The sequence below is a fragment of the Elephantulus edwardii genome, unplaced genomic scaffold, assembly GCF_000299155.1.
Source record: "Elephantulus edwardii isolate Elephantulus edwardi_28Jun2011 unplaced genomic scaffold, EleEdw1.0 scaffold00017, whole genome shotgun sequence".
In the NCBI taxonomy this organism is placed as follows: Eukaryota; Metazoa; Chordata; class Mammalia; order Macroscelidea; family Macroscelididae; genus Elephantulus; species Elephantulus edwardii.
In genome coordinates this window covers 20,841,419-20,853,465 of record NW_006399767.1, presented here as the reverse complement: position 1 = coordinate 20,853,465, position 12,047 = coordinate 20,841,419, and the positions used below count along the sequence as shown (strand labels likewise).

The following is a 12,047-nucleotide window of genomic DNA, read 5'->3' as shown; positions in this document are numbered from 1 at the left end:
AGGAACTGAAGGAAAAAAAGTCAAGCCTTGAGTTGCAGTACTTAAGGGTGCTTGGCCCAGAATATTGAATGATCCAGAAAGCATTAAAAGAAGATGGAAAGAGTATACAGAGTCATTGTACCCAAAGGAATTGGCAGACACAGAAGAATTTAATGAAACAACTTATGAGGAAGAGCCTGTGCTGATGAAGGAAGAAGTTCAGGCTGCTCTGAAAGAATTGGCAAAACACAAGTCTTCAGGAACTGATGGTGTACCAGTTGACATACTTCAACCAACGAATGCTATCCTGGATGTGCTTACCAAGTTGTGCTGAGAAATCTGAAGTATGACCTGACTAGAAAAGATCTATATTTGTTCCAGTTCCAAAGAAAGGTGATCTGACAGCTTGTGGAGATTATAAAAAAATATTAAATATAATATGCAAGCAAGATTCCTTTCTGGTTTCATGGCAAAGTTCTTTGTGACCACAGAGCTCACCTAGAAGGGAACTCTCTCCTGGAGCTGCTGGTAAACTACCCTGGCTGGAAACTCACCTACATAAGAACTTGCCTTCTTTATTTTCCTTCCTCACTGGTCCTGCAGCCACCAGGAAGGGACCTCACTCTGCCTCTGTCTCAAGGCTGAATGAGAAGTTCTCTGACCTAGGAGGTTATATTTCTTCCTCTCTGGTCCCACAGCAAAGTTCTCTGTGGCTACAGAGCCCACCAGGGAAGGGAGTCAGGAGCATACCCAAAATGGAATTGGAGAACTTGCCATACTTCTGTTTCTCCTCTGTAGTCCTGCTGCAAATTTCTCTCACACCTTAGTCTTTAATTTGACATTCTTGCTCTTTTTAAATTACTCATTTCAACGAAAATTTAGAGACTTTGGATTTCCATTCATTCATTGTTGCACTTTTCTCCCCTCTCAACCCTCCCCCCCCCCAAGTACTCTATCCTCTTGGAAAAGTAAAAGAAAAATTCTTTCATTGTTTTACGATCCCTCCCCCCAGGTCGACTCCACTATGCAGCCTTCTCTCTGGACTCCCATCGTGACAAAAATACCTAATCGCATATCCCTTTTAAACAGTTTTCTCCCTCATCTGTTTCAATGCAGTATACATTATTGAACCCATCTTTCTCAGTTTTCCCCCAACCCCAATGTCAGTCCTGTTTTACAACAGTGGCACCATGCAATATTTGTCCTTTGTGACTGAGATACTTCACTCAGCATAATGTCCACCAGGGTCACCCATTTTGAATAATATTGCATGAGTTCTTGTTTTTCAATGCAGCATAGTATTCCATTGTGTGAATATACCACAGCTTCTCTATCTGTTCGTTTGCTGATGGGCACTTAGGTTGTTTCCAACTCCTTGCTTTTATGAACAAAGCCACAGTAAACATGAGCATGCATATATCTGCTTGAGTGTCAGTTATAGTCTCTTTGGGGTATATTCCCAGTAGTGGTATTGCTGAGTCAAATGGTATCTCTATTTACAACTTTTTGAGAAAGCACCATACTGCCTTACACAGTGGTTGCACCATTTTACACTTCCACCAACAGTAAATAAGGGTTCCAGTCTCTCTACAACCTCGCCAGCATTTGTTGCTTTCTGTTCTGTTAAATTTGCTGTTCTTACTGGGGTGAGAAGATATCCCATAGTTGTTTTGATTTGTATCTCTCTCAGAGCTAGGGATTTTTAACATTTCTTCATGTGCTTGTTGGCCATCTGAATGTCTTCTTTGGTGAAGGGTCTGTTCATATGCTGTGCCCATTTTTCATTTGGATTATTTACCTTTATCTGCTTGTGGTGGATCTTTGCTCTTTTAACACTTTGAAGAGATCCTTGATATCTGGTAAAATCCAGACAATGTCATTTGATTGAACTGCAAGTGTTTTCCCCACACTGTGCTTCCATGGAGATGCTCTCCTAACCAAATAACTCGCCAAGAGACAAACAAACAGACCACGGACAATTCCTGCTTATCCTTGAATGGTAGGTTTCAGTTTTCTTCCAGACCTTGTAATTCTTCAGATAAACCAATCATATTCTCCCATGGGAGCTCAGTGTCACCTATCTTCTTGATAAAGCCTGTGACCCACACGTGTTGGGGTTCTTTTCCCTGAGTGTAATTTCTGTGTAGCCCTTTGTGTGATGTCCTTGTTCCATAGACTGTTAATATATTTGACTAATAAACTTTTCTCAGTCTCATTGGTCCAATGTTGAGCTGACCTTCTGGTTGGCACCTGATAATATTATGCCCTATGCCAAGAGGAATTGGGAGACACCTAATTAATTACAGAGTAGTGATAAGTCTTGCATCAGAGGCACAGGGTATATTTGAGGTGCTGGAGACTAATCTAAATAAGTGACTGGCCCTTAGAGGCCAATAGAGGATGTCCTTGTAAAAATACTGCTGACCTTCATCTAAATGTTGTGCAGGGATGCCCAGTACACAGTAATATTGTGAGATGAGACTGTCAGAAAAGTGCAACAATGAATGAATGGAAATCCAAAGTTTCTCTAAATTTTCATTAAGATGGATAATAATAAATAATTTAGCAATCACAAATTTCATGTATTATCGGGTAAGTTTTGATGGTTAACAATGGCTCTGTGAGCAGAAGATAGCCAATCAATCTCCTGTCATTAAAATGAATCATCTCACAAACCCTCAGAAATGAGGGTGGTTGTGAGTCAGAGTCAAACACTGTATATAAAAACCAAAACCAAAACCCCAAATCCATTGCCTGAAAATTTCTTCTCACTCATAGTGATGCTGTAGGACAGAGTAGAATGTCCTGTAGGCTTTTTGATGTTGTAAAGCTCTATGGAAGCAGACTGCCTCATCTTTGACCTACATAGTGGCTGGTGGATTTGAAATTCTGACCTTTCGGTTATCAGCCAAGTACTTAACCTTACACTGATGAACGAAAGTATCTGTGTGGTTTCTACTTGTTGGAGAATGTTTGAGTTTTTGATCAGGGGAGTGATATGATCACATTTGTGTTTTGGTAAGACATGTTTCTCTAATACAATGAAATCTGTGAAATCTGGAACCTGATGGAATGGCTTTGCTTTTCCAGGTATCACATTTTCTGCCTTTGACAGGGTGCAATTTTACCACTTTTCTAGTAATTTAACCTTACACTGTTACTAGCTTTCCAAGTTTTTACTGTAGTATTGTGTGGTCTCTATATACCAGGTATTGCTTTACAGATAAATGCATTATTCTTTTAACTCTTAGAGTATATATGTGAATATTATGTAACTAACTAGCCTTACATCATTTAGAGTCCCTGGTTGAAACAAATGATAAACATTTGACAACTAACTGAAAGGTTAGCAGTTCAAACCCACCTAGAGGTGCCTCAGTAAGCAACCCTGCTCATCTGCTTCCAAAATGGCACTGAGTTCAACTCTACACTCTATAGATTGGAATTGACTCAGCAGCTACTGATGACAGGCAGGTCATTTGCATGATTTGATTGACATCTTAACGAGCCCTGATGGTGTTTGGTTGCTATATAAAGGGTGCTGTTGAAACCTACCAGCTCTTCTGTGGGAGAAAGATGAGGTATGCTGCTTACTTTCTCCACAGAGTCGCTAGGAATCAGAATTACCTCATGGCGGTGGGTTTGGCAGTTCAAAAAATAGAAAATGAAGGCACACTCCCAGACTAAAACCAGGCAAAGATAATACTGAGAAAGAAAACTACAGACCATTGTCTCTTACTAATATAGATGCAAATATCCTTAACAAAATCCTAGCCAATAGAATCTGAAAGCACATAAAAAAATTAATCATGACTAAGTGGGATTCATAACAGGTATGCAGGAATGATTCAACATAAGAAATCAATCAACATAATTTACTGTATTAACAAAGCAAATAACAAGAACCATATGATCATATCATAGCAATTGATGCAGAAAAGGCATTTGACAAAAACCAATACCCCTTCAACACTGTCTTTTTCATAGCAATTGTAACTCCTTAATCTTTGTTTGGTAGCCCTGAAAAGTGCAAATGGTTAATGTCCTTTGCTGCTAGCTGAAAAACTGGGTGAATAAGAGACATTTGAGAAGAAAGTTCTGATCATCTACTTCTGTAAAACCAGAGAACACCCTATGGAGCACAGTTGTATGTGATTTTTTTTCTTAGGTACCATCAAATCAAGTATAGCTCATAGTGACCTTTAGAATAGCATATCTGACCCCTATCCTATCCTATCCTATCCTATCCTATCCTATCCTATCCTATCCTGTCCTATCCTATGACATCCTATCATCTCTAACATACTTGAGCCCATTGTCACAGTCACTGTATCAATCCATTTCATTGAGGGTCTTCCTGTCTTCTGCTGACCTTCCACCTTTCCAAGCATGATGACCCTTTCCAAGGACTGGCCCCTCCTAACATTCATGCCCATCATTGCCTGTACGAGCACTGTGGTTGCACTTTCTCTAAAACATATCTGTTTGTTTTTTTGGCAGTCCATGGGTTATTCAGTACTCCTCTGTAACACTGTAACTCAAAGGCATCAAGTCTTGTTCTGTCATGCTTATTCATTGTCCAGCTCTTAGATTCATAGCACATGATTGGAATGGAGTCACCTTGAATTCAAAGTGACTTGACTTCCAACACTAACCTTTCTTTGGATTTTTTTTTCTATTTGTTTTTACTATTTGGGTCTTTAAGTCTTGTTTTTTAAATCTTTTCTGCCTACCATAGGCTTTCCACATTGAAAAGTAACTTAGAACTCAAAATCTGATACAAAAGTTTACTAAAAATAAGTAAAGATACAGAGAGAATAACTGCTTAATTACTTGGAAGGAGATTTTGTAGGAAAATGCAATTTAAAATAAACTTAGAAATACTAAAATCGATAGCAGTAAAAACCTGAATATAAAGTTACTTTAAAACAAAATCCATAATTACTTTTAATTAAAACCCCATCCATTTTCAGAATCTTTTGAAGAGGTTATTCCTGCAAGAAAACTGAAGAATTTCTACCCTGGTGTAGCAGAACACAAGGATATTTCTAAGTTGGTTGTTCTTCTTTCATCCTCTATGAATTCTTTCCGAAAGGCGGTTCAGGAGGCCTTGCAGGAATTTCAGAAGTACAGTACTCTCTGGACGGAAGACCGAGACGTGAAAGTGAAGGTATGTTTCAGCCAGTAAAAGATTATGTTATTTGTGTTTTATATATTTCTATCTAACTCTTCAGGAAGGAACCAAGAAAGTACCAGAGAGAAATGACAGGAACTGAGGAGAAGAGAACTTTTACATGTCAAGTGCCTGACACCTTGTCTCCTGTATTTCTTACTTTGACACTTCGAGATAAGATGGTTAAGAATAACCATCAGACAGGTTTACTTCAAATCACTTAAACAACTGAGTACCAATTATGTGTCAGACACTGTCCAGATGCCCAGTGTACCAGAATGAGCTGTGCTTATATTGATTCAGCTGTCTTTTTGACCCAGAATATTCAAGAAAACTTTAGAACTCTGAATAATGATTATATTAGACTATGAAATTCAATTGTAACTTCCTCTTTCAATACTATCGTAACATTTCATTCTTTACTAAGCCTCTATTCTGATAGCTTGCACAAGAGTAAAAGTACATAAAAATGCATTTTTCTAACAATTACTAAAACAAAACCCATGAGAGCATAACTCAGTAAGATGGCCTTGTTTTTCTAAGTCTGGCAAATTCTCTGCTTTGACAAGATCCAGTCTTATCACTTTTCTATTGCTCCTTTTACTAGAAAATATTTGAGTTTTCTTTCTCTGATGAGTTTCCACTTCACAAAGATTCCTACCTTCACAGATTTTAATCATCTAAGTGTAAGATTTTTACTCTTGAAAACCAGAAGAGGGGGGAAAAAACCCCAATACAAACCATTAACTATTTCTTTATACAGGAGTTCTTGGCTAACAACCCTTCTTTGACTGAAATCAGAGCAGAAATTCTGTACTATGCAACTTTTGAACAAGAGATTGAAGAGTTGAAGCCTGTTATTCTTGTAGGAGCGCTTGAATTACATACAGGTATTTACCAATATTATTTGTGCAAAGTATCTACATTGTCATAAACCAAAACCTAACAGGTCTGTCCTGGAGAGGTGAAACCGGGCTGCTCCCTGGACACAAGGATTTTGAAGATTCATCTCACATAGTTTGGACATGTGACCAGGAAGGACTAGTCCCTGGAAAATGACATCATGCTTGGAAGGGTGGAGGGATAGCACAGGAGAGGAAGACCCGGGATGAGATGGATTGACTCAGTGACTGGAGAAATGGGATTAGGTCTGTCAGAGACAATGAGATTGGCTCAGGATAGGGCAGAGTTCAGAACTGTTGTAAGTAGAGTCACTATGAGTTGCAGGCAACTGAGTGGCACATAACAACTACCTTTAAATTGACATCAAGTTGACATCACAATGATACTGTAGGATACAGTAGACTGCCCTCATAGGATATGCAAGGCTGTAAATCTTTATGCAAGCAGATTGCCACATCTTTCTCCTATGGAGTAGCTGGTCGACTTGATTCCCTGATCTTTGATTTAGCTCTTTAACCATGGTGGCACCAGGACTTCTCTTTATTTTCATATTAAATATTATTATTTCATTTAACAAACTGTAATTAAGTTACCCTGGTACAATATTAGAAATTCTAGTTAACTTGAGACCATCAATACTGTTTATACATACACACACACAGTGTATACAGACTTGTGTATACAGACTTATTCTTTAATCTACTCTAGTGTTAGTTTAACCTACCCTCCTTAGAAGCTGGTGAGACTCAATTTCATGTGATTTGGTTATGCTATTAGGAGGGACTGGTCTCCCAAAGCAGAGGCTAAGTGAAAAGGAGGAAGATCCTTAGTGAGTTGGATTGGCAACGTGGCTGCATGGACAGGCTCAGACATGGCAGTGATTGTGAGGATAGCACAGGACCATGCAGTGTGTAATTGTGTTGTACATAGAGTTCTGTGAAGAAACTCTGGTGGTCTAGTGGCAAGAAGCTGCATTGTAATCACAAAGACACCTGATTCAAATCTACCAGCTGCTCCATGAGCGAAAAATGGGTACTCTCCTCCTGTGTGATTAACTGACTCTGAAAAGGGCCAGTGATCTGTCAGTTCCAACAAGATGATACACGACACCACCACCACCAACAACAAGGGTTCTATGAGTTGGAATTTATTGACAGTACCAAATAACAAAAAGACAACAAGGGAGAAAAGACATATCACAGAATTCAAGATGCTCCTGGACCTTTGGAATAACCAGGGACAATATAGGAAGCTTTGGATATCTTTTCTCTGCATCTCATTTCTTCTTTCTCATATTACTTTATTCCCAGACATGTGAATCTCCTTCAGTTCTCATTACACATTCTCTGAGAGGATTCAATTGGTCTCTAATAGACCAACCTTGAAAATCAGCTAGGCCTAGGATATGGGATCAGATTATACCTAAACCTTAACTACGTGAATGAGATTGGAAAGGTTGTGACATGAAAAATGAAGACAGGGTTTGGAAGGTAAAGCAATAGTTATCTCCCCACTGTGTGGAAATGCCTGGAGTAAAATGAGAGAGTGAGTAAAGACTTCTAATGGAATAGGCTGAAACCCAACAAGGACTGTGTTAGGATTAATTTGTCAATTTCTTCCCATAGATTATAGTCTCTTTTTAATGTACAGCTTTACGGCTCCATGAGAAGTCTTCAAACTCTTGTGTGTATTTTACCCTTCTATCACTTCTGGTTCACACTGACCACATTTCAAGTGCTAAGTAGCCACATGTGGCTAGTGAATATGGAATTACCAGTGACATTATAGATGTTCAATAATACACAAAATCGATAGGACAGAAAAAAATTATAGTAAACCTTTGGAGTTTGAACATCTGACTTATGAACAACTCATACTTGTTCTGTAAATTTACTCTAATTCATTATCAAACTAACCCCTGCTCAAAATACATTTTTCGTCACAATCATAACTTACAGTATCTGCAACTTTTTTTTTTAATGTATCGTTGGATTCTATTTGCCAGTATTTTATTTGTTGTTGTTGTTGTTGTTATGTGCCATCGAGTTGTTTCCGACTCATATTGGAAAAATATCTGCAAAAGACTCAAGCAAGACCCACACCTCACTCCATACACAAAAACCAACTCAAGGTGGATCATGGACCTAGGACTAAAACCAAGGACTATAAACTTCATTACAGAAAAGCTAGGAACAACACTAGAAGTCCTAATCCACAACATAAACAGTCTTCCCAGTATCCTGGAAAACCTACAACCAGGAGAAGATAACATAGATGAATGGGACCTTCTAAGACTCAAATCCCTATGCACATCCAAAAACTTCCAGTAGGGTAAAAAGGGAAGCCACTGACTGGGAAAAAGTATTCGGTAATAACATATCAGATAAGGGACTTATATCCAGAATTTATGAAATACTTGAGCACCACAACAAGATAAAGGGAAATAATCCAATAGAAAAATGGGCAAATGGGCCCAGGATATGAACAGGAACTTCACCGAAGACGACATTCAGATGGCTAACAAGCACATGAAGAAATGCTCAAAATCCCTAGCCCTAAGAGAGATGCAAATTAAAACAACTATGAGATATCATCTCACCCCAGTCAAAATAGCAAAATTTAACAGAACAGCAAGCAACAAATGCTGGCGAGGTTGTGGAGAAACTGGAACCCTGATTCATTGTTGGTGGGAGTGTAAAATGATGCAACCCCTGTGGAAAGCAGTATGGCGCTTTCTCAAAAAGTTGCAAATAGAGATACCATTTGACCCAGAAATTCCACTACTGGGAATATACCCTGAAGAGACCACAGCTGACATCCAAGCAGATATATGCACACCCATGTTTATTGCAGCTTTGTTCACAATAGCAAGGAGTTGGAAACAACCTAAGTGCCCATCAACAAACGAATGGCTAGAGAAGCTGTGGTATATTCGCACAATGGAATACTATGCTGCATTAAAAAGCAAGGAACTCATGCAATATTATTCAAAATGGTTGACTCTGGAGAACATTATGCTGAGTGAAATATCCCAGTCACAAAAGGACAAATATTACATGATGCCACTGTTGTAGAATGGGACTGTCCTTGGGGTTGGGGAGAGACTGAGTAAGATGGGTTCAATAATGTATACTGCACTGAAACAGAGGAGGGAGAAAACTGTTTAAAAGAGATATATGACTAGGTATTTCTGTCATCACAGGAGTCTAGAGCGAGGGCTACATGGTGGAGGGGACCTGGGGGAGGGTTTGTAAAACAATGAAAGAATCTTTTCTTTTACTTTTCCATAATTTTTGACTCATGTACTTATAACTTGTTAGTCAAATTTGTGTCTTCTAGGTTGCAACACCCCCATGATACATCTTCAAGGATATGAACATGTACGGCCAAGCACAATCAATAAGAGTGCATCTAAATTCCAAAATCAATCTCCATAATAGTCTATGTGTTTCCTACTGCCAAAGGGGCCCTTTAGAGTAGTGAGAGAAGATCTTCACCCTGAAACCCACAGCGTCCCTTTTTAGCAGGGAGTAGCTAAGAGAATGCACCATCCCCTTTTCTTTATGAATCAGGGTGAAGTCTCTCTCAGGGAGGAGTGATAGGGAATGGCAAAGGACACACCGACAAAGGAGATTAATCAGAACTGACTTTGACAAGCACTGTGGCAACTGGACAATTAAAACAGACATTCGGATGGCGGGGAAGAAGAACAAACTGGGGAGGAGGGTAGAGAGAATGGTGCAGCAATGAAGGAGTGAAAACCCAAAATCCCTGTAAATGTTCATTAAAACTAATAAAATTTAATAATAAAAAAAAATAAAGTAAGGGGAAAAAACCATTTGCACTTAATAGTTTCACAGGTCTAATTGGTTCCTTACTTGCCTATTGGATTTAAAGAGATATTTTAAGAACTAAAGCACAGATTTCATTTGTATTCCAGGAACTGCCTGTATTGATTATATTTTAATATTATGTCACTAGGTCCATTGAAATTGGCATTATCAATTGAGGCTAAGGCATGGAAGATGCTGTTCTGCCGATATTTGAATGAGGAATATAAAAAGAAGATGTCAGATATGATCACATTTATCAATGAATACTTAAAAAAATTATCTCGACCTATTCGTGATTTGGATGATGTCAGATTTGCAATGGAAGCTTTGGCTTGTATTCGTGATAATGAAATTCACATGGACATGACTTTGGGACCAATTGAAGTAAGACTTAATGGCAGTTTTTCCCCTTTCTTATTTTTATTCATTCCTTGTTGCACATTTTCCTCCTTTCCCCTCCCCAAGTCAACCTGGAGAAACACCTCTTGTTCCAGATTGTTGCTATAGGTATAATGCCTAATCATATATTCCTTTCACACAATTCTTCCCTTTATCTTTTCTAATGCATTGTTCATTATCTATATACTCTTTTCCTTTACTTCCCCTAAACCCCTCTACCACTCCTATTTTATAACAATGATGTTAAGCAGTATTTGTCCTTTTATGATTGAGCTCTTTCACTCAGCATAATATCCGCAAGTCTCATCCATGTTGCATAATGTCTTAAGAGTTCATTCTTTTTCAATACTGTGTAATATTCCACAGTGTGAATGTATCATAGTTTCTCTGTTTGTAGATGTGCACTTGGGTTCCTTCCATCTCTTTGCTATTATGAGTAATGTAGCAATAAACGTGGATATGCATACATTTGTGTGAGTCACAGCTCTGGTTTCTTTAGGATATATTCCCACTAGTGGAATTGCTGGGTCCAATGGTATTTCTATTTCCAACTTTTTGAGAAAGTGACAGGTCTCCTGCCTGGGTGGGTGCACCTTATTTTTTAAGTGTTATTTCATTCTTTTGCTTGGGAACAGAGACACACTGAAGTGATTCTGGTAGCACATTTCTTCTTTCTGTTAATTGATGTTTCTTGGAGAATCTTAACAATTACCGCAGTCAATAAACAGTATACAAAAATACAGAAATATATTAATAATGCTATAATGAGTTTAGACAGTTTTTTATAATGGCACTAGCATTTTATGGGAAGGAATGAGTGCATTCATTCTCAGCATGCTAAGCAATTGCTAAAATACCTTTGGCTTCTTTTAGAAAACCATGTATGGTCTCACACCAGTGTAATTCTAAAGGCAGGATAGTGGGAGCAGTCCACTCAGGCTCAAGGGTCAGCTGTACCAATTATTTGGAATGCAGGTCAATAAAACACTTTAAAAAGAAAAAGTAAACTGGCTCTTCTTTTTTCAGAAAATGTTTACTGTTGTGGCTTAGTGTTAAGGATTTGCACTATAATCCCAAAAGGCACAAGTCTCTTCCTGTGCCATTTACTGCCTCTAAAAAACCATTGAAGGGTCAGCAATGAGTCGATTGTCACACTCCATGGCACACAATAACAACAACTGTGATTTGAGTGAATGTTTGCAAAGCATATTGGATTTTTTCCAGTCATGGCAGAGTATCATGTTAGTTTTCTCTTTCTTCCTTAGTAATTTATCACAAATTTATTGCCATTTAAGAGTTGTTATTGTTATGTGCCATAAAGTTGCTTGCAACCAAAGCAACCCTATATACAACAGCTCTGAACCCTGCTCTATCTTGAGCCAACCTTATTGTCTCTGACACACCTACCCTCATTACCCTAGTCACTGAGTTATTCCGTCTTCCTCTCTTGCACTGCCCCTTCACCCTTCTAATTGTAATGTCCCTCCTTGCAACATGCTCTAAGTATGTCAGACAGAGCTTCAAAAATCCTTGCCTACAAGGAGGGGCCTGGTTTCACCCACTCTAGGATGAACCTTTTATCCCCCCTCCTAACAGTCCATAGTCCATTCAGTACTCTTCTCCAGCACCACAACTTAAAGACATCAATTCTTCTATCATTCATCATTGTTCAGCTTTCTGATACATGGTAAGTAAAGATCATGGCCTGGATCAGGTGCACTTTAGTCTCTACACTGCCAGCACTGCTCTTCAGTACTCTG

At 38.7% G+C, this 12,047-nt stretch overlaps 1 protein-coding gene across 1 annotated transcript in view; it reads left to right on the top strand.

Annotated features, from left to right (window-relative positions):
- Nucleotides 1-12,047, top strand: part of DNAH8 (dynein, axonemal, heavy chain 8) — a 555,032-nt gene that overhangs the window by 184,362 nt on the left and 358,623 nt on the right. The window contains 3 exon segments of the mRNA XM_006882162.1: nucleotides 4,953-5,149; nucleotides 5,916-6,042; nucleotides 10,037-10,272. Of these exon segments, the coding sequence (XP_006882224.1) occupies nucleotides 4,953-5,149; nucleotides 5,916-6,042; nucleotides 10,037-10,272 (560 nt within the window).